General features: G+C 37.8%; 1 protein-coding gene across 6 annotated transcripts in view; it reads right to left on the reverse strand.

The window, feature by feature from the left end:
• PPP3CB (protein phosphatase 3 catalytic subunit beta) overlaps positions 1-23,218 on the reverse strand; it is a 50,764-nt gene extending 27,546 nt beyond the window's left edge. For 3 of the 6 annotated variants that reach the window (XR_012836368.1, XM_075758564.1, XM_075758565.1), the window contains exons 1-5: positions 22,489-23,030; positions 9,900-10,100; positions 7,880-8,004; positions 4,557-4,668; positions 3,511-3,656 (exon numbers count right to left, since the gene is read on the reverse strand). Coding sequence is in view for 5 of the 6 variants with exons in the window: in XM_075758564.1 (XP_075614679.1) it covers positions 3,511-3,656; positions 4,557-4,668; positions 7,880-8,004; positions 9,900-10,100; positions 22,489-22,558 (654 nt within the window). In the remaining variant the exon portion in view is untranslated. Of the gene's footprint in view, positions 1-3,510; positions 3,657-4,556; positions 4,669-7,879; positions 8,005-9,899; positions 10,101-22,488 lie in introns of all 6 variants that reach the window. The other 3 variants (XM_075758562.1, XM_075758561.1, XM_075758563.1) reach the window with 2 other exon arrangements.
• Positions 23,219-23,520: the final 302 nt, after the last annotated feature.

The raw sequence follows: 23,520 nt of genomic DNA on the forward strand, positions 1-23,520 counted from the left end.
ATCTCAAAATTTAAGGAAATGTCACTGCAAGCTACTCAACCCAGATCGCATACATCAAATCAAAATAATTAACTTAAGGGTTTCTCTACATCAGGACAGCAAGAAAGTTAACAAAGGACATGAGTCACTTCAAAATGCTTGTTACGGACTATTTCTGAATATGTTGTGACTATGGCAAAACAGAATCTCAATACAAATTAGCTTAACATATTTCTACATATGATTAAGGTAACTAAGATAATTTTATTCAAGAATAAGAATCACAAAACCTGGTGCTGAAACAGAAACAGATAGTACATTTTTAATACGTACCATAAGATATTTAAATCTAAATTAATTTCTAGATATTATGCAGTCAGGGCTACTAAACTGAAGTGCATCATACCTCCACATGGATGTTCAAATTCAAGAGTAGCAAAACTTTGGAGGTAGCAAATTAAAACTAGTTTACTTTTGAAGCAAAAGACCTTCACAGAAGTTTCACATACTTGAAGATACAGACACCAGTTTTAATTAATGTGCCCTAATTTCCCTGAGAACTATCACATAGTAAAGCCCTAGAACAATATGAAGGCCAGTGAAGAGTGGCAGTCATCTTGTATATAACTAAAGAAATTTCAGCAGACCACAGAAAGGAAGCAAGGTATTATAAAGACAGATTCCCAGTAGCACACCCATATGTTTCAAGGCACTTTGCTGATCAAGCCTTAGTATCACCAAGAACTAAACAAAAGAATGACCATCTGTTGTAAATGAGGAAGAAAATTCTCTGTCTCCTTTCTTTAAATTAAGAGTCCCCATAATCTTATATGGACACTTCCCTTCTTATAAATCACTAGGCTTAAAATCACAATTCCTGGAATTTTGTTTCAGCTTAAGTCTTGGCAGTGTAAATGAAATCAACTAAACAGCATCTCTAAGTTGACGGATGTGTCTGAAAGAGACACTCTTTACCAACACAATCAGAACACTTGTGTAAACAAAGTTCAGAGAGTAAAAATCAGGTTACTGCAAACAAACTTCCATTTTCCCAGAAATAAGAAGCACTTGCAGCAATCTTTCTGGTGAGGTTTAACTGTCATAGCTACTATGACAGCTGTCCTCTACCGGAAATAAGTTTATGCGAGCAAAAATCGTAATTTAATTTGTGTCATTTAATCACCTTCTTACATGTCAATAATACTGACAAAAGACTTCATCCAGAAGAAATTACATCAGCACCAAGTTTTTCTTTTTTTCGTAGTTGATTTCTACTCTGTTTATAGAGCTGTGATTTCCCTTGTCATGCCAGATGATTATGCCTACATGTTTGTAGAGAAGATCTCTCCTTAACAAGAACTTCTGCTAATAAACCAGAAGGCTTGTAATATTATACAATTGTCTTGACTGTTTACAGAAGTAATTTCACACACCACACTCGTACCACAAGTATGCATTTTCCTCAATATAAAGAGAGCATTTCACATCGCCCATTTAATTTAAATACATTTACAATATCAGTGTATGCCAAGCTCTAATGCAGCTATTGAAGCTGCTGCCAACCTGTGAATAGTGCCTTTTCCATCACCAGATGATTCTTTAAAAAACAAAAAAGGCCCAAAGAACAGTTCTAATAATATTGCCTTACATTTATAAACAGTTTTCATCAGAAGCAATATACAATGCAGATTTTCATATATATATATAAACATACGAGCTTATATTTCATCCTAATGTAGCCTTGAGCCTTAGAGAAGCACATATGAAAGCACAGAACAAGATGATAGAATTACCTTTTAATTAAATTTACTTGACACTTTGAAACCTGATTAGCTGCAAGACTGAGACTAAAAGAAAAATTAATCACAATCCTATTATGACAGCGGCTTTCCAAAGTGTTTTTCCAGACTATGCTTCCTTTGCACTACCTTCCAAAAAGCTTGGAACATGTTTCTTTTCATCTGTAATGTGAGAAGTGTTACGGCCTTGTCAGAATGGCACCGTTTACTCACTTTGCTTTCTTACTGCTCTTTCTCTGCACAATGCATATAGATTTCTGTACACATTAGTTATTTGCTCCAAAAATGCAATGTGCCTCTCAGTACATTTTCCCACTTACATCACTGAGCTTGTAAATATGCTTCCTCTCTGTTTCTACCATTTTCTTCTCCTCTCGCATCATTCTGCTTTGCAGTGTAATATCTGTAACTGAAATAAGCTGACATTCCAGCCTCTGAAATGGTCCAGTCAGTACAAAAAAAATAACCCTGGTGAATTCAGAAATGAGAGTCAACTGGACAGCAGCCTATAAATCTGAGGAGAGGGAGAGGTAAAAAGAGAGAAATGGAGCACAAATAAAGGAGAAAATGCTAAGAAAACGAGAAACACAATACATGAAGATAAAAGACAAAATGGGCCATCAATATTTATATACTATAAAACCAAATTAGGAACACACATTTCCCTTCTCTCTGATATTTAGATCTTTTCTGAAACAGGCCCTACATACCTTCTTCCATATGTGGATAAACAACTTTTTTCTTCCATCCTTACCTATAATCCCAAAGCTTTCTTAGAACCACCTATTTATATTTTAAGATGAAATCAACCACACTTTAGGTGTTACTATTCATAACAGGAATGGATTTGATTTCCAAATGCAGCAGTCAAGATGTCAGCTAAGTTAACTAAAATAAGTCAAAAAGGAGTATGCAAAAAGAAAAGCAATTGAGTTTGAAAATTCCCATCTGATACAATCTTCACCTGACATTAGCAGTCCATGCAAGTTGAAACCAAGTTATTAGAAACAGATACCCCATGTCCTCACAATCTTCTTCGCTTTAAATTGCACACCACTATTTAGTGTGTCCATTGTGTAATTTTTAAAATTTGTTTTCATTCTTCTTACTGATATACTCAGCACATTTACCACAGTGAGAAGCATTCCACAGCTGTTACTCAAATGCCTACAAAATTTGCCATTTTAAATAGCAATCTGAATTTCTACTAAATACTGTAATTCCACTCTTTCAAAACCAAAATCCATATAAGAGAGTTAAAAAAACCCCAACCAACCAGTTTTCAAAGAAATGTAAGAATAACTGAAACATGATGTTTGATATACCAAACAATTTTTAGACTACAATTAACTACTTTGAGTTTTGTCCTGAAAGCCATGAGAATGCTAGCTCTTATCTAGAAAGAAATACAAAGCACTATTTCAATTGGTACGAAGCTCTTTACACATACTGTCTGTCTCAGGAAACTATGTGGAGTTTTTGAGAGGTTTTTTTGTGCATGTTTTGTAACAGTCCCAGCTGTCCCAATGAGATCTACTAATGGCAAATGCACTAGATAATCCAAGAGTTTTTAATTATGATACTGCTTAGCCTACATTTCAGTTCCTGATTTACACTTCCAAAAGAGACAAGAACAGAAAACAATATACTGACAATTTCAGAAACATGACTTCATATAGCATTATATAAATATCTGTATTTCCACTTGTTTTCAAACACACAAAATACTCACTCTCCTAATGTCATCTAGTGTATTAATTTCTGGTGAAAGTCCACCATGAACACAAAGAAACTGTTGATTTAAAAGAGCAGCAAGAGGGAGACAATCAAAAGCTTCCATACAAGCATCGTAGACTCTTTCTGAATACTTTATTTTACCTGTAGGAAAGAAAATATCAAACATTAAGAAATCCATATTAGATGGAAGAAGTAATTTAGTGGGTCATAATTATAAGAGCAAATCTCAAAGTGAATGTTTAAAAAAACCCCAAAGCAATGAATATTTTTTGGGTTTCAATGAGCATTTCCAAACACCGCAACGGCAAGCACATTTCTAAGACATATTATTTTCCAGAACTATAAACTTTTTTCATTTCTCCTTCTGTTATCTCAAGTGTGGAGAAACTATTTTTGTTTAAAAAACAAAACAAAAAAAAATCACAATTATTTTGTGTTATACAATTATACAGCATACTTCAGTGTAAAATACTACTGAGAAGTTTGTGATTTCTCATTTACAGTGAAGAGCTAAGAACTGCTTATAGATTATATCACTTTTACCTAAATCAAACAGGTTTTACCAGGGCAAATAATCCATCTATCATGGGATCAATACTTACACAAGCCTCCAAATAGAGAGGCAGTTTACATCACCAAAAGAGTTATATTACTAGAATAGTTGAAATCAGTTCCCCAAATGGAAAAATTACTCAGCAGTAGGATTTTCTTGCTAGCTTGACAATGGTGCTCAGGACATTACTGTGCACTCCTGAGTATAGCCATGACAGCAAAATAACCCTCCTCACTCCAGGATTTTAAAATCAGGATTGATACATCAAAACTTACTCCATAATGTATCTTTACAGACAGCAGTCTTCTACATAATTTGCACTCCAACACCACACTTAATTGCACGCAATTCTACAGAAGTCAATGGGGCCTCCAAACGTTTGAAAGACCTTAATTAAACTAACAGATAAGCATCTCTCAAGCAACATGACAGACTGCAGATGAGCAGGTTGGAAGTAAGCTAATTTTACGTTCTCAGACAGTACTTACATTCTTGCTTAAAGGTAAAATATTCTGTTAGGTGTCTGCATTCATGGTTGCCTCTCAAAAGAAATAACGTGCTTGGGTAAAGAATTTTCAGGACCCATAAGTACAGCACACACTGTTGAAAAAACAAAGATATCCAGTAAAATACACTCATTTATAAGCAGTTTAAAAATTATTACTGAGAAACACTGAGTAAGAATGTTAACAGATTCAAAAGCAAGTATCAGCTTAATATGCCGTTTTAAAACGGAGCACTATTTCCCCAAGTCCAGTTCCGGACATGAATTATGCATTGCTTATTACTTTTCTTAAGAACAGCCGCGCAGAATGTTGAAAAAATATTTGTATTTACTAGACACTCAACAATAAAATAAACTCAGCAGAATTATACTGCAGAACACTTTCATCTAGATGAATAATCCATGCGTTTATGCCTAAAATAACATGATTCTAAATACTGGCATAAGAAGGAAAGTAGACTTTTATTAATAGAGATTGAAGAAGAAATACCCATAAAACTATTTACATTAAAGTCAGCTACATCATTTGGAGACCATTTTTAAACTAAGAGTGGACAGAATAAACTTTTTTTTCTCCCAAAACTGGGAAAGCTGGTTGTTTATTCAGTGTTCAAGCAGCAAATTCAAAGAATTATAGTAAGTTTCCATGTAACATTATTATTGCAAATCAGCAGTGAACAGAGGTGAGGACAGAGCTACAGAACATGCACATTTTTTCAGTTTAGAGTCTGTTACCACCCAGCAGTCTTCAATGCCAAAATACGTTTCTTAATTTTCAAATCTGATTCTTGTATTTTAACTGAACACAGAAATCTCAAAACCTCAGAAGTTTAGGACTACATTGAAGTCACCTGCAAGTTATTATTGTTCTTAATCAATATGAGTACCCTGAAGCTATCCTTCTTCAAAGTTATTTTGCGTGGAATACTAAGTACATGAAGGAAGAAAGAAAACAAAGAAACACTTTCAAAACCACAGCAAACACAAAGAAATACATCAAAGACTTCTATTGTGAAGTTTAGCTAAACAAATTCCTGATTTTTTCTTAGCTTCTTAGTAATGACATGCAAACCAGTAATTTTTCTAATGATACCACTTGCTTTCCAATGTTTCTATAACTCTAAAATATCCTGATATACTGCAAAGTCCTCAGACTCGTTAAAACTGTTTCCCAGCAGACAGCATAATCGGTTTCTTACAAAACAACTGAATACATTAATTAATTTGGCAAATTCTACAATCATGAACTGTTTTACTTAAGTCAGTTTGTATGAAAAATTTGTAAAAGCTGGCAACCTTGAAAACATATAATAGAAAAGCGGCAAAATAGTGCCTACCTTTCAGTGAATGGATACTATATTTGATTAAACTGCTGAGATTTACATGTTCTGAAGCACGTAACCTATTAAGTACAAAAAAAATTTTATTTTTTTTAACCTTTCCTGTACTGGTATATTTGGTTTTTATTATTAAAAACAGACTAATGGCAGATTTCTCCATGCCTTGTTGCTTCCGGTACAGAAAAGAAGAACTTGCACACACTTATGTGAAGGACTCCATCTTGATCTCAGCAGTTTGTTATATACAATCACGGTAGCACGTAAGTATCTTTCCTATTAGGAGTGATGACATTTTTAATTGGAAATGAGTTACTACTAAAGTACCAATGCAATTAAAGACATTTCAGGACAGACTGAATAAGAATTTATTAGTGAAAAATCAAATTTCATTGTTTGTATGTTTTCAGAAAATGTCACTGTCACTTTTCTGTGAGAAGTCAAACATTTTACCAAAAGTATATTACATTTCCAATTACTAAGATTTTAAAGTAACCATAAATGAAAATTCCTGGAGGTCAACTTAAACTTCCTATATGTTAATTAAGGCCACAACTTAGGTAGGAAATATTTTTTTTAAGGTTAAAGCGGAGAACAAATGACTGATTTTCATGTACCACTTTCTTCTTTCTCAACAGGACCACAAAGCATAGCCCTGCCTTCACGCACTTGCGGCAATTCAACTTCACTCAGATAATCTGCCATGTACTTCAGTGATGTTCCAACAGCCACTCAGAGCAGAAGAGGGCAGATTATCTCAATGAAGACAAGCCTTTTAAGATCCTTAGAGTGGTTTTCAAGAGTATATTTAGCATATCTTTACATATTCCACAAGTATATTTAGTATGCCAAATATTAAAATTAAAATCATACAAGGAAAAAAAATTGAGCTTGTTCTTATTAATATATTCAAGAACATCCACTGTTCAAAAGTTTTTTGTAAGTGCGATGGTTGAAAAGTTTTCATACCATGTTTTGATATATTGTTGCTACGTAAACGTCCTTTTCAAGGACAATTACATTATTTGTTATCATCAAGAACAGGCCAAGAACATCGAGTTAATAATAATAGGGAATGTCCGTTGAAATTTTTCCTTATAAATGACTTTGAGATAATCACTCTTGCTGCATCTCCTGTTTGTCTACCATCCCCAACCACCCGAAAAGGCATTGTGCATGCCCTTCACAGTGTATACTCACACATGGTACTAGAACAGCATAATTTGAATACAGAAATGAAGTATCATACATCATGGCTTGCAAAATTCTATTTCAAATGGTATGCCACTCTATTAGATGTGGTATCTATAACAAGATCCCAAGCTGAGGCACTTTCCAAGCTGGCTCCAGAAGAATAATTAACTTAAAAATCATAGCTCTGAAACTAATTGATATAAGTGAATATTTCTGGAATGTATCACACTTAATAAACATGCTGAAAATTAAAAAATTATTTGAATTCAAAATACCTGAAAAATTAATGGCAGAAACACAGGCCATCCTTAGGGAATATCTGTAATCGCCCTCAGAATTTTAGTAAAGAAAAATATTAATTATTAAAAAAAAATTTGATTACATAAGTAAAATCAATCTACTTTATACAGACAAACAGCTATAATAAATTAAAGACCTTGCAGTCATGACTCACCTGTTCACCAAAAACATACAAACACACCTTCCTATGTATTACCAGATAAGCAGGATTATGTATAATAATGCTATAGAATTCAACTTTTTAAAAACTAACTAAAGAAAGAGGAGGAAAAGTGAGTAAGTCTGGTGATTTCAACAGGACAGTCCAAATGGCTGCTCAATATCCTCCTGTAAACAGGCCTTTGGCATAGGAGAAAGCACATCAAGGAAGAACACAGCCACATGTTACAGCAGACCTAAAATTTCATTTGAAAACCTCCGTGAAAGTGTGCTTATAGAAAAATTTAGGACAAAACAGATTAATATATTCAGTTACCTCTATACTAAAATAACCTCTGTCTACATAGTCACCGAGGAAGAGGTATCTTGTGTTAGCAGGTGATCCTCCCACTTCAAACAGCTTCATTAGATCAAAGAACTGGCCATGAATATCACCACACACTGCAAGCAAAAATTTTGTTCAAATTAATTTTAAAAAAATCTAACAGAAAAGTTACTAAGTTCTAGTTAAGTAAAAAGCCACAAAGTACTTCTAATTAAGAGGAAAGACAGGCACAAAGCAGGAATAATAGAAACTTTTGAAGCTTCCCCCTTTGCTTTTCGTTATGATGCTCTCCTCACTACCTGTGACAACACTGATGATAGCCCTGTTTGAGTCTAGCAGATTGTGGAACATTTTCCAAACACAGTTAATAGACTGAGCACTGAGGTCTTGAAAGCTGTCAGCAGCTCCTTACTCTCCTCTCCAACCTCACAGGAATCTTTGCAAATTCTCCTTGGTATGCATATTTGAAAACGCCTGCTGCTTTGCAACAATTTGCTGTGTTCATGTGGGATTGAAAAAAGCAGGGAGTATGCTTTTGTTTCTGAGTCAGACTAATATACTTTTTAACATCATATCTTCTCTTTACTCAGTTACTTTTCTCCTTCAAATAACCATGTTCACTATTTCAACAGTGGATTTTTCTTGTGTTTTTAGAATATGAGACAGGACAAGACCAGCAGTCAGCAACCTAAGGCAGAAATGCCAAAGACAGCAGATGGGAAGACTTTGAAGAGCATACAGCAAAGCCAGATCACCTCACAATTTAGAAAACAAACAAAAAAAATGTATGGAAGAGACCACTGCTCCTAAGTCCTCATTCCCACAGGAGTTCCCAGCTCAATGGAAGTCAGGAGCTGCCTTCTTGCTTCTGCATGAGCTATTGCTGATAACGACAGGAATTTAAGAGACTATGCCTTCCATTGATGCAAAATGTCACTGATCAACTGACAAATAGTATATTTCAACTTCTCAGAGTTTATTGATAAAGTTATTTGGGGAAAAAAAGTTGTTCTAATTTTGGAAGGAAATATTGGATGTGGCGCACCACACTTTAAAGGTTGTTATTCCCTTGGAGCAGACCATTTGTCATTATGACCTACAAAATATTAGACTAAATAGAGTCAATGATAATGATATACTGTTTAAATGTTTTCATTTACCCGATACTAACAAATGAAAGCAAGCTGATGCCCTAAAGGAAGTTTTTCAGATACTAATTTTATATGGGTCCATTTAGAGGAAAACACATTCAAATGGAAAAAAATCTGATTTGAACACAGAAATCAAATCTACTTTCATTATCACAGGTAACAGATATGCAACGAAAACTATTTTCTATGAGCGGATTGCTTATAAATAAAAGTACCAAAGGACACCAATTCCACCTTTCACCAGGTCAAACAGAAATAGAACTAGTCAAACCATGAAAATACTCCAAAAACTCCTGAGTCAGTTTTCTATTACAGTGGATGTGGTCCTAGTACGTTAAAGATGCTAAAATAATCTTTCAACATTTTCCAGTACTACTACCCTCTCAAGAACACAGTTTTACATGCAATTGTCAGTCTCACCTACAGAGGAACTATAAAGGTGTATTTTTCACTCAGAATTCCAATTCACAGTATTTGCTTCAAAGCACAGCAATTAGCTTCTCTTCACATATTTAGATATCCGGATAATTCTGAGTTCATTTTTCTATTCCAGACAGATGTCTTTATTCCCACTTAAAACATTGCAGGAATTAGAAATTCATCAGCATTTAACTACTATCTTTTCATTTTAATACCAATCATACTATTTTTTCCAAAAGGTTTAGTGCCTTCATTTTGCAAAATAATGTGCAGTCTATTTTTTCAGACCATTTGAATACTGTTCAGCAAATGCAGTTGAGAGGGATAATTCAATATTATTAAGAAATTTTATTTTAGCAATTTTTAAGACAAACTCTACTACTGAAAAAATCTGGCTTTTCCCAAATTTAATTATGAGAGAAATTATCTAGAAATATTACCTGTAATTGGAGCTTCAACTTCTATCATAGTTTTTTCCCTCCGTAATATTGCAGCACCCTCATTGATGATTCTAAGTGCAATTTCTTCATCCACTCGACCTTCTTTTATCAAGTGGTTCTTCAAAATATCAACCCTTGGTCTTCCATCTGTGTCAAACACTTCTTCAGATGTCAAGCGATGCGTTGGTGGAAAAGGGACAGCTGCAATTTAAAAAGAAGAAACAGTAGTTGCAACAATGCTATTTTAAAAATACACTCCATCTAGGATTGGATTTCTCATGGAATAGTTGCTATCCAAAGTAGTAAATTTGTCTTTCAGTCAACCAACTTGATGACTCATTAAAGGTGGATGGAATAGTGCTAGCCATGCATGTATTAAAAAAATTAAAATCTAAAATGTGCAAGTTTGTAGAAACCATAAAACAGTTAGTACAATAGTATGTACAACATTTAGAAGAGTCAAAACTGCCTTTGCAAAGGGACATCATCTCTCTCCAATATACTGCCATTCTCTGAAGGACTCAAGTATTGGAGATGCAGGAGATCCATTTAATATCCACTGAGACTTGCACAAGGCATTTTAATATAAGCCCATCATCAAAGTCCAAAAAAGAAAAAAACAAAACAAAAACCCCCAACCAAAACAAATCCAAAGCTAGCAAGAAAAGGATACAATACTGTTTAAAGGACTATAAATAAAAGGAGGTAACAGCCAGCACCTAGAAAGGAAGAAGGTCATGGGAGGAGGCCCACTAGAATCTCTGCTATTTAATAAATCTATAAACTACACTGAAAAGAAAGTAACTTGTGGAGTGATGCAGCCTTCAGGTGACAGTAAATATTCCAGACAATGAAGAACAGGACAGACTATGAAGAGCTACAGAAGTCATCCATGCCACTTAATAGCTCAGCAAAATGACACATTAAATATCAGTAAATGCAAATTAATGAAGGAAATACATCCTGTCTTTACATATAAAAATCACATATTATAAAATTATTAATACTATTCAGCAGCAAGGTCTTTCCTATACTTCTAGGAAAATACTCAATGCTGACATGTCAAAGAAACCCAGAAAATTGAATGTTAAGAATTATTAGCAAATAGAAAACAAAAGAAGATGCAATTATGCCAGTAATAAATCTAGTATGTAACTCTGGTTTGTCTACCTTATAAAAAAGAAAGAATAATTAAAAAAGGATTCAAGGAACAATAACAGAAATCAAAAAGTTAGAATGATTTCTGCTACAGGAGTAACTAAGTAGAGTAGGATTCTTCAGCCCAACCCCATGAAAACTAAGGGGGACTCTAACAGAGGTCTATAACAGCATTAATGGAGAAGGTGAAGGGAGAGCAACACTCATGCTCTTCGGCCCCTAAATGTCAGGAAGGGGCAGGATGGACTCTGCCAGGTTCAAGTTCTGTCAAACCACTGACTAAGCAGCACCGTAAGTTCACACTATCAGAGAAAAATGTAATTTTGGGAGTCTACAACATTGCCTTTGTAGGTTGAAACTGCTTCTTTGAGCTTGTTTTCCTTATTTTCCTCTTGTGCTCTCTCTAAAAAGATTAAGAGTAGAAGCTGTCCGTATACTAGACACAACTTTAGAAATTACTGGAAGTATCGGAAATCCTTGGGTCCTGGCTCATGGGCCAAAAGCAACCATATATAATCCATACATCAAAGAAGAGTAGACGAGAGCTCTGAGGCTGGGGACCAAACCACGCTCAGCGACTGTCCAGACAGCACATTTGATGGCCGGCAGCTTACAAGAATTCCAACAATGGAAGTTCAGTTACTGCACAAAAGAAATATAGATGTTGGACATGCAAGCAGGGGATACATCAAAATTGCCACTAGGTAGTGCACCAGAATATCATCACGCTCCTGCAGGATTACAGGAAATAAAACTAATCTGAAAATAAACAAACAAACCCAAAACAAAACAAAAAAGCATATCATTATTGAAAGAATAAAAGAGAAAAAGGGCAAACCCATTCAATTTCTTCCATCTCAATATTATTTCAAATACGTTTAAAAAGAAAAATTGGAGAAACGAAGATAAGAACAACTAATAGTATGAATACACTTGTAGATAGATTATTCATACTTTATTTTCTAACTCTGCAAAATCAAATTTTACATTCTAAAAATCAATGCTTAAATACTAAAACATTCACTGACTTCATTTAAATTGACTTCTAGATTACTAGCAACACATTGCTACCCTTCTGTTTTATGCAACAACAAAAATCTATCAATAAAACAACTGATGCATAATTCACATACATTCACTGAAATTAAATTATATTAGAAAATAAACGGGAGAATTGTCTATTCTTCCTCTTATGCAAGTTTCTAAGTAGAAAGCAGCTGAAAAATGTGTCTTAACATTACACAGTGTGGAACACATTTGGCACTTTATTTTTGGACATAAAATATTTTATTAACAGAAAAAAAAATGGCATGCCTTTTCTTCCAGGCTCCTCTAGTAATGATTCAAGTTTCATTTGGAAGCGTTAAATATCCATGTAGACCAAATGTTAATAAACTTAACGTACTTAAGAAATCAAGACAACCACTTCTGTTCCCTACACAACTGTTTAAAAATACAAATCTATCAAAAGAGAAATCTATTCTTCCAAGATAACCTTAACTTTAATTTTTAGAAGCACTCAATTATGACCATGCAAGCATCAATTCTAGCATTCACTGGTTTTTTGAACTTGGCTTTCCAACCTTCATATTCTCCTGATGATATTTTTGCATTATTTGGAAGTTTATTTTCATCTGTAAATTAGTTTTAGGCCATTTCTTCCCCCATTTTTTTTAAACACATTATTTGTGGGCCCACAACTGCCTTCAGCAATGCAAAGAGACCGGACAATTCACGAAGTAGATTTCTCCCGATATGTTGCAAAAGCATTTGAGATCATACCTTCTCAGAATCAAAGTCAATCGCCTCCAAGATGCAGTTTTGTAGGAACTGTGCTTCATTAGTTCTAGTGGTATTCCTAGATAATGATCTACTTAAGTGAAAGACGACCTTTTTTTTCTTTTTGGAGGTTTTTTGAGTAGATGCAGGGTGTGGTAAAGAATGGTCTGTTGACGTGACCAGCTGTTCTTCATTCTCTTATGTGCAAATCATTACGGCCTTATTATGACTTGCAAAGGCTGCAGAATTCAGAAAGATAGTGTTGACCTCTTCCTTATGGCAGTTCAGAAATATTTCTAAATATAAAGGGGTTCTAAGTACATGGCAGATGAAATTTTCTCCTCTTAATAAAGTTCTCATGTCCACATAATATATTTCAGATCGGATTTGCACAAAAATTAATTCTATTTTAAAAAACTGCAGCTTTGTCTAGCAAGTTACATTTTCTGGGAGGCTATAAAAACAGGTATTTCTGTCCAGTGTCTGGAAAGAACTGTCTCAAATTACTTGAATTAATATACTTAAAGAGATTCAAATTAAAAACTCTGTATATCCTGGGGTTATCCATAATGTCCAAAAATCACGAGCGTTAGTATCAGAACTATGTGTAAAGTTATATTTGTCTCATGAAAAACCGAAGTCTTAAACTAGTTTCTCACAGTTTAACAAAATCCTTTTCAGACAAACCACGTATTTTCTTACTGCTCATGAACGATGTTTTTAGAATAATTTTCAGAGAAGGCGGAATAAAACATAAGATTTTATCCGCATCACCCAGCTGAACAGTAACACTTACTACAAAAACTGTTTGTTTCCATTTTATACTTCAATTTTTGTCTCAACAATAGTTAACACTATATTAGAGCTCATACCTTTGAAAAATACTACAAGTAACATCTTTTAATAGGTTAAGGATGATAATTTTTGGAGGACATAGACAATTTCTGCAAACTAATGGGTTTAATTAAACCTTTGATGAAGTAGTAATAGAACGTTATAGCCTAAGGAAAAAGAATTGCAGCATGATGTGTTCCAAGACAGAAATATAATCCACGTTTCAAAGTCTTTGTGCATAACCTGCGCTCCTGGGACTGTAATGGCATGGTAATTAAGAGGAATTACCCTAAGGAAATAACATGGTGTTGGTCATTAAAGGATTCCCTTCTTCCATTCCCAGCAAAGCTAAGCAATAGAAGAGCATTTAGAGATGAATCTCTAAAGCAATACACACTGCAGTACAAAACAACGGACTATATAACCTATTAGTATAGATATGACTAACAAAGATATCATTATTTACAACAACATACAAGCTTTTCTAAAACAAATCGATGCTTACTAGTCAAAACTAATCAATTTCACTTTTAAAATCTGTATGGATGATAAAATTTTAACTATATTGATTAAAAATTTTAAACAGTAATGCCGCAAAAAACTGAGTAGCTTTTGGGATTTGTTAACAAAAGGTTTTGATGTTTTTAATTATGATTTGTATATGCATTTACAAAGAGGAAAAAATAGCCTTTCCTTTACACTGCAGTACTATTCAAAACAGAGATATCAAAAGCACAACCTCTAAACCGAGTTCTACACTGACTTCTACAAGCCTCTGGGTACATTTATACCTTACAACAAAGCATGCTACAGAGATCCAAAAGTCAGCACCACTCTGAATGGATAAATCCACAGTACATTGTAAAGAGGTTCAAAAGTAGAAAAACTACATTAGCATAGCACTTTACCCAATATAATAATCCCTGCTGAGAGGTGTAGTATGGCAACTAACACAAACACGTTACTTCCAGACCCAAAGCAGATCTCACATTGCCTAGTAACAGAGTACAACAGTAGCTGCTAATAAAATCTTACATGTAGATACTGTAAATTTAAACCATGCTGATATATATGCCCATTTTAATAACCTTGGTTAAATCTGGCTTGTATCAGAGATGCCCTGCTGGGACAGGCTCATGAAACAAGATGAGATCAAAGCTTCAAAACTAATGGTAGGAAAAAGTATCAGGCATCAACCTTACAAGGTACTCCACTTCCACAAGCAAAGAATTTTCTGTTCTTAAGTCCTTAAAACTTATATAATTCTTTTTTCTCTGACAGTGAAAGAAAATTAGCCATTTTTCCTCTATAATCAGGAGCCCATGACATGTTCCATGAACTCAGCTTTGGCTGTAAAAGCATGCCTAAGAGCCCAGATTTAATTTTCTAAGAGTCTTTTTGATTTCACAGATAAAGTTTCAGCTCACAATACTAAGGTTACTAAACACAGACATTGTGTTTATAAAGAATTTGTTGCTGTGGTGGTAGGTATACGTGAAACAGTATATAATGTTTGTCTCCACTAAGTGGTATCATATATTAATACAACCATGGTGTTCTGCGAAAAGATATGCCAGTATCCTTTATTTTGTCAGCAGGTTTATTAACACAATAGCACAGTTGTCTGTGGTTTTTCTGTCATTTGGTCAAGTTTTCCAGGCTTTTCGTTTTATAAATGCATTGCTGTCTCTGTACTGTCACTCACACAACAAAACACAAAGCCTAACACCTAGCACATCTTTCAGTCTGTCCCTGGAGCTTTCATGCCTCTGCCAACTTCTATACAGAAGAAAGAGACGTAGTACCCATGACTGCTATGAGGACAGAATATATCCAATTATCCTCCTGCATTTGGCAGAAGAGATTTTAAAAGAAATAGCATAAAGACATCACAGACTGTCTATGGACCAGTAACCTTGAAAATATTAGTTAAGCACAAATACACATCAGCGTCTACTTCAATCAGAAATCTAGAATCAATAGCTGTCAAAAGATACGCGTCACTCTATTCATCCCAAACAAGAAACCACAGATTCAGCAAAGTCACTTTCTTGCAAGATATGGTATTTTTCCTAAATGCCACAAAAACTATCCCTTTACCCAAGTTTCTTTGAATGCATGCTGCCTGCTATATTAACAAGCCTTCTAGAAGCAAGGAAAAATGACCCCATAAACTTTGAAACCCTACAAAAGCACTGCAGGCACTATTTATTTTATCCTTACTTATCATGTACTTGCAGTCTGAAAAGTTTCATAGAATTTTAAATCTCAAATGAAACTACTGATATACCTAGTATGCCATGGTGCATTCATCTTTTACACTGTCTGTGTAATTTTTCAATTAACTTGGTTGATGCTTTTTGAAAATTTCAAACAAATAATTGTATTTTTCCTGAGAGAAAAGTATTTAAAGATGCCCCTCCCATTAAAATGGCCATAGTGTGTCATGCTGTAAGATTTAGCGTTTAAATGCGCTTCTCGCAATGATGAATTCATGGTCTTTCCCTCGCTATACTCTCTGTTTTACAGAGTGGTTTAAGGATTTCCTCTAGAGCTTCACCCAGACCATCATGTTTATGATCACCGATAGAACTATTTTTCATTATTTTGACCAGACCCTGAAAAGATGCTTTTATAGTTTTTTGCCTCCACTGCACCTTATTGCTATGAGGTCCACAATTTTAATTACACATTATATGAAAAAGTATTTCACCTTTCCTTTATATTCATTTCTGGAAAATTTTAGTTAGTACTGCATTTCTCCTTTTCATAGGGAGACAAGAATTACAGTTGTTTCCTATTCAACTTTTCCATTAAATACCATTCATGACGTAAACAGTATCTAAGTCTAGCCCCTACTCAGCTACCCCTTTTCCAACTCACAGATTTCTCATCTTTGTTGCTCCACCTTGCATGAAAGCCACTCTGTGACTCTGAACATATCTTTAGATAAAGAAAAAAATCAGGAAGGGGGATCAAAATTACATGCTGCTGTTCAAGATGCACATATAACACAAAATGCATACATAATGGTGTGATGATACATTCTCTTTTTTCTAAACTGATCTTTTTATAATCCCTAAATTCCTATCAGCCTGTTTGCCACTGCACTAAAATTTTCACAATATTATCTATAGAGGGTGGTGAACTCAAAAAAGAAACATTAGGGTCTATACATTTAAGAATTGTTCTTTCCCTTGTACAGTCTACTCTGCCTTTATCAAACAGCGTCTCCTGCAACTTCTTTGCCGAGGCACTCAGTCTAACAAGAGCTTTCTGAAACATCTCTGGAAGTTTACTAACCTGAAATAGTGTTATTATTTGCCACTCACTCTGTTTTCTAAATAACTTATGAGTATGTTTAAAAGCACACATGACAGATGTCAACCTCCCTCAACTATGGAATTTTATTACCTATTAACATCCTTTCTTTCCTAACTAATTTGGATCTAAAAGAGGATATTTCCTCCTTTGCTTACTTTAAAGGCTCCGATGAAGGAACCTGATGAATAGTTTTGCCTGGATCAACCAGCCCACTGGCTCCTCCAAAATATTCTAACAATTTCTCTTGATTTCCATCTATGAAAACTGTACCAACTCCTCTTTAATGCTATATTTACCCAGGGACATAGTCCACTCTTTCATACAAGTGCTATAAGTTTGCTTAAATTGAACTTAATGATCTACAGCTCTCCAGTTTACTCTAGAGCTTTTAAAAAAATGCTGCTGTGATCCATTTCTCAGACTCAGAAGATGAGTTATACAACAGGCTATGGTAAATAAAGTCGCAATTTTGCACCCAAAACCCCCAAAGAATTCCTTTAGATCCAGTAGACAAATATCTTCTGGTCCTGGAATATTTTTTTTATTATTATTTATTTTGTTGATATGTTCTGAAACCACTTACATTTCAATGAGACAATTCTTTGGTCCCATGCAGCAGTAAGAATTGACTCGTGTGAAAGAGTCCTTAGTTGCTTATACAATAAACACACGTGTAAGTAGTTGCTGGATTTTTCTCCTCTAGCCTTACCTTCCCAAGCCTCAACTGCCAATTGGCCCTAGTGAAATTAAGGCAGGCTTCCAATTTTGGGTGGGTACTTGGGGGTTTTGTTGTTATTATTTTTAAGATTCATTTGCTCTAACCATCCCCTCTCTCAAAGAAGGAAAAAAAAAAAAAAAAGTACAAGGCCAATTAAACACTAACTTATCATAATTCAGTTCCATTCCATCGTCTCTCCTGAAACAAAACTGTGATTTTTTTTTATTAATTTATTTTTAAGTATGACCTTTTAATACTCTGTTTACTCTGCTGCTTTTCTGTATCATTTTAGAATAATTTCTGACCAGCAGCATAAAGGCATTCTAAGTGCCTTATAATTTTTTAAAACAACCTTCATACTGCCTGTAACCATTTATCCTTTTACTTGGTTTTTGGGGTTTTTTACCAGACTCTGAATTTTAAAGTTAAATACTGCAATGGTTTCTTTGTCTCCTACATGGAAATCAATGCTAAAAAGTAGCTATTAGTGTCTCAATTTAGGACCCTGCTCAAGGCTATGAGTTACTTCTCTTTAGGATTCTCTGAAGAGTTGTTTCAATGAGCTACCATTTAATATCAAAAATTATTTGCTTGCCAATCAGACAGACTGTATCATGACTTTTATCTAAAACAAAGGAATACTGAAGCCTCCCATTTCCACAAGGACATCATCTCCAAATTTAGCAAAAAATATCAGCTAGCTCAGCACAAGGTCCTGTGGATTGCTTCCCAAAGCCTAGTAGCACCCATAGTGGGCAAAGTGCAGTACCAGGGAAGAGAGAGTACTTACAAGTACAACTTGGTGGTGTAGCTACTCACAGGTGGGCCAGAGAAGCCCCGGTGCTTCTCCCTCAAAGGAAAGCCAATGAAGGCTCACCCTGGCCATGCTCAGGACCACTCTATCAAACCGTCTGAGCTTACAAGCACTTATTTCTCCCCATCAGTGAAAAACACTACTGCAAGATACTGAAACAGTTGTTTCAGTAGAAAAGACACAATACAATGACAGATTTAAAGCATGAAAGTCACACGCACTGAAAGGTCAAGTGCACTGACTGGAATCAGTCAACTATCATACAACAACAACAACAAAAAAAAAAAAAAAAAGAGGCAGACCCAAATGAACCCAATACAGTACTTAAATATCGATGGCAGTGTAAGGAAGAAAGATTTTTTTTCCCCTGTGATTTTGACAGAACGTTTAAAGGAAAATGATATCTTCCACAAGACAGTAAAACACTAAGTATCATTCTTCAAAGACAAAGAGCATACCTTAGAAAACAGTGAATCAAGATGACAGGTACATTTTCTTATCTCTATTTAAAAAAGCAGTAACAAAAGCCTTGCCACAAGACACCTTTTGGGACCCAAATGCCAAAAACTGACTTTAGACATTTCAGTTCTGCACCTAACCATTAATTTATAGGAAACTCTGCAAGCACAAATTACTTAGACAATTTAACTAAGCCATGAAGAGAGAAAATTTGAGCTTTTTATATACTTTAAAAGCAACTAATGATCTTTGATGATACAATTCATATCTGGGAAAGCATGCCAGACAAATACAGCTAGACTGTATAGACTCCATATTTAAAGCCATTATTATGCTTATTATTATATGTCTAATGTGACCATTAGACCCGACAACCTTTCAGATATTTTTCTACAAATACACACTTCCCAGTAATTGCTAAATATACAGGTCAAAATATAAAGGGGGGGCATGTCCTAATTATTAACCTACCTTATCAGAAAAGATTAGTTACTGATGATACAATAATTTATCCATATGTTTTCTTGAGTGAGCATCTCTTGCCCATTTCTGCCAACACATATTATCAGTGATAAACAATTTAATTTCTCGTGGCCTCTGAAACTTGATGTTTTCTGTTATTTCTTCCCCTCTTCAAGTAATACAGAGAGAGAAAATAAAGCTAAAATAAAAGCAAGAAATTTAATAATGCAAATACCAGCAAGCATTAAGCCCTGAATTCACATTTCCTCCCAAAAAGACCTAGTATATGGAGAGCATGAAAGCTGAAATACAGATCAATACACAGATATACCAGAAAATATTACTACATTTTTTGCTGTGATTGTTCTCAAGGACCTAAGACATTGTAAATAAAATGTCTCGGCAAGGAGAAACACAAAGCCCGGGTGCCCCAAGGATGTTTTTTTCTTGGGAACAAAGCTGGCAGACAAAACAGGTAACATTTTCAGAACACTTTTACACCTTTTTTCCTCCTCTTATAGTGGATCAAGTTAAAGAAAATAAACACAAAAAATTATTGCCTTAAAAAGATTCCCCAAACCTTATTCCAGTAAATGAAATCGCTAATAATTATCAATAAATTGATACAAGTTTTTATGAAAAAAGAGGCAATTTCTACGTAAGCATTACAGAAGCTGAATGTATAACTCATGATATAACCATTTGAACTGTTGTCTTCAGATTCACCAGCATGCCTGGTCCACACATTTCCAGTATAAAAAATTAGTTTTAGGTCCCCTGGTACTCAGTACTGTCTCGACAAAAGTACAGTATTGCCACATCTATAATCTATTCATCATACAGTAGGTAAGAAAAAGAATGGTGAACGTTTCTTGGTATGCCAGAGGCAACACATCCATTTGTGAACAGGGACATGACATAGTTGTCATGTTTTAACGTGGTTTCAACAAATGTGTTTAAGTTGCACAGATACTCCCACTTAGCAGTGACATAACCTGCAATCTTGCACCTCTGGGGTCACCAGCTAAAAAAAATATTTCCAACTGCACTGCACCTAATGGGGTAGGCGGGGGGGGCGAGTGGGGGGCAGGGAACCAAACCACCAACCATATCAAGAACACATATAGCTTGGCACAGCTCTCCAGGCTTTCTCCAGAAGCCAGTGATTCAGCATGACAGGTACAGACAGGACAGGTCAACAGGAATAGAAAAATGCTGCTATACGAACGTTTAACTAGTTGTAATTATATCAAATGAAGCTATCAAAGCCTGATTACCTTTACAATAGTTTTATATCCTATACACCCAGGTTCAAAAAAATACTGTAACCCCAGGCTGTAATCCTGTTAGAAGGAAGCAAGTCTTAACTATGATTTTAAATAACCAAATACATAGGTCACATTTAACAAGCTGAATTATTAAGTGATTAGAAATCAGCAGGTTTTCCAGTGCACTCTAAAGCATCTAATCGCTTACCATTAGTTTTCCTGCACTGTTTGAAGAACGTAATTTGTTACAACAAATTGCAGTAAAGGTACAAAACTTCAGCAAGTCTAAACACTACATGTTAAACTAGCACTAACGAGTACAAGTTTCCAATAGACTAGTTTTAACATTTTCTACTTTTACTCTTGCAATTTGTTCAAACAAATCAACAGGTTAAGCAATCCAAAATGAATAACAACTTACTGTGAGTAAAGCTTTCCAGCTTACTGGAAAACATGCTGATTTCCAAAACATACTATGGGAGTCCAAGGCTTTAATTAAGACCTGCTGAATACAAAAACATCCTTTTCATTTCTCAAGGCCCCCTATTATATAAAAAGTTAAATGAACAGATCTCCGCCCCTTTCAAATCAGTCAGACATTGTGTTCTTAGGAATGTCAATCGTAAAAGCAGACTACTTTGTGTACAGCCATGAATTCCAATAACCCAGGTCTGCTACCACAGATGTCCACGCTGCCACAGTCAAATATAGCTCAATATCAAAACCTCTGAGATCAAAATAAAACTATCTGTAATTTGAGTAAACAAAACCTAGAAACTCTCTGAAGCATTACCTATGCTATCCCCTTAACTATCAATTTAGATCTAACATGTATGTTTTAGGATACTTTAATTGCAAAGGATTATTCTCCCCGCAAATGCTAAAATGACACACCTGATGTGCTCTAGAGCAAGGATCTTGATATTTTGCAGCATTTTGATTGCTAGACTTTTACACAGATGTATCTACTTTAAAACGTCTTACTTTTTTCTTCTGAAAAGTATAACGTTTGACTTTTAAAGGCTTCCCATGAGACTGTGCTACCAAGAAAGGCCACGAAGAAATAGATCAAGGTGAATTTTTTCCATCAGAACTGGGAACCAGAGACCAGCAGCCAATAGAAAGGGCGGCAGCACCTTCCCACTCCCTCTTCCCCGGCGCTGTCTGTTTCTGCAATTACAAGGATCTCCTCTGCGCAGACAGAGGAAAAAACCCCGCAGAGAACGAGGCACGAAGGGGCCAGACCCCAGGCGGGGAAGCCGGTGGCCCCCGGCCAGCAGAGCACACGCACACTCCTGCCAACAGCGCCCGAGCAAGCGCATCTGGGCGGGATGCGCCAGGGCCGCAGGCCTCGGGCACTGCTTCCACCCTCAGCCCCACGGGCAGCGCCAGGCGACGGCCTGCCCCGGCGCCCACCGCGGGCAGGGCCGGCTCGGCCTTGCCCGCCTACAAACCGGGCCGACCCCAGGTTATTCCCACGCCCGTGCGGGGACCCCACGCCTCCGCACGGAGCCGGGCAGCCCTCCCGCGGACACGCCGCTCCCATCCCCACCTGTGGGCAGCCCGGCACGAGTCACACGCCCACGCGGCGAACCCACCGCTCCCCACGCGCGGGCGGGCCGTCCCCCGCCCCCCCCCCGAGCCCAGGCGCCCCCGGACAGCCGGACGGCCTCCGCCCCGCCGGGGGTCGCGGCCGCCGCCACAGGCAGCCATGTTCCCTACACCTCCGCCGGGACCGGGCCGCGCCAGGCCGCGGGTCAGGGGAACGCTCACCCTTGACGGCGCGCTCGCTGGTGGCGTGGGGCGGCAGCAGCAGCACCTTGCTCCCCTCCTTGGCGGACATCGCTGGGCGCTGCCGGGCTCCGGCGGCGGCTGCTGGGCACGGCGACGCCTTCGTCCGCCTCCTCCGCCGGCGGGCTGGCGGGGAGCGGGGCGCACGGCGGCCGGCGGCGAGGCGGGGCGGGGGCGGCTAGAGGCCCCGGGCGGCGGCGGCCCAGCGGAACATGGCGGCAGGCGCGGCTCCCAGCTCCTCGCGCAGCGAAGGGACAGTCCGCCTCGGGCCCGGCATGCACCGCGCCGCCACCCCACGAGGGGACTACGGGAGCGTGGCGAAACTCCTGGCTCCGCCGCGCCGGTAGCGCGGCCGTTAGGGAGCGTGGCAAAACTCCGCTCTCCCCGGGGCGGCGCCTCCGCCGCGGGGCGCGGGCAGGGGCGGAGGCTGCGGCCCCGCGCCTCCGGGCTCTCCCACCCCCGGCCGGGGAAGGCGGGCGAGGAGCAGGGAGCGCCCCGCCGCGGCGCGACCCCGCCCGCGGGGACGGGCGGGCGTCAGGCCGAGCTTGGGGGCGGCAACGGGGCTGCGCGGCGGGGGGGAGAGGGGCGGCGCGGCGGGCGGCCCGGCCCCCAGCGGCCCCTCAGCGGGCGAGCGCCGGCGGCCACCATGGAGAGCTCCCCAGGGTCGCCCCCCGAGCCAGGGGCAGCACGGCTGGGGGAGCCATTTTGTCAGGCGGCGAAGCTCGAGGGCGCCAAGGGGCTGCCTTCCCCGGGCGGGCTGAACAGGGGGCCCCCAGTCCTCCCCTCGGCACCCCTTCAGAGCGAAGGTCGCGTCCGTTCCCTCACCAGGATGCCCCTCGCCTACAGCACCACTGGAAGACCCCCCACAGCCTCACCTCTCTGCAGCGTTAAGGTGCTGGGCCAGCCCAGAGCAGGAGAGAGAAGTTCCCTCCAAGGATAACCTGTGCACAGCTTACCACAAGCTCCTATAGCACCAGCTAATTGAGCCAAAGTTCTCTGCTCCACCCTTGGAGC

The sequence above is a fragment of the Balearica regulorum genome, chromosome 7 (genome assembly GCF_011004875.1).
Source record: "Balearica regulorum gibbericeps isolate bBalReg1 chromosome 7, bBalReg1.pri, whole genome shotgun sequence".
In the NCBI taxonomy this organism is placed as follows: domain Eukaryota; kingdom Metazoa; phylum Chordata; class Aves; order Gruiformes; family Gruidae; genus Balearica; species Balearica regulorum.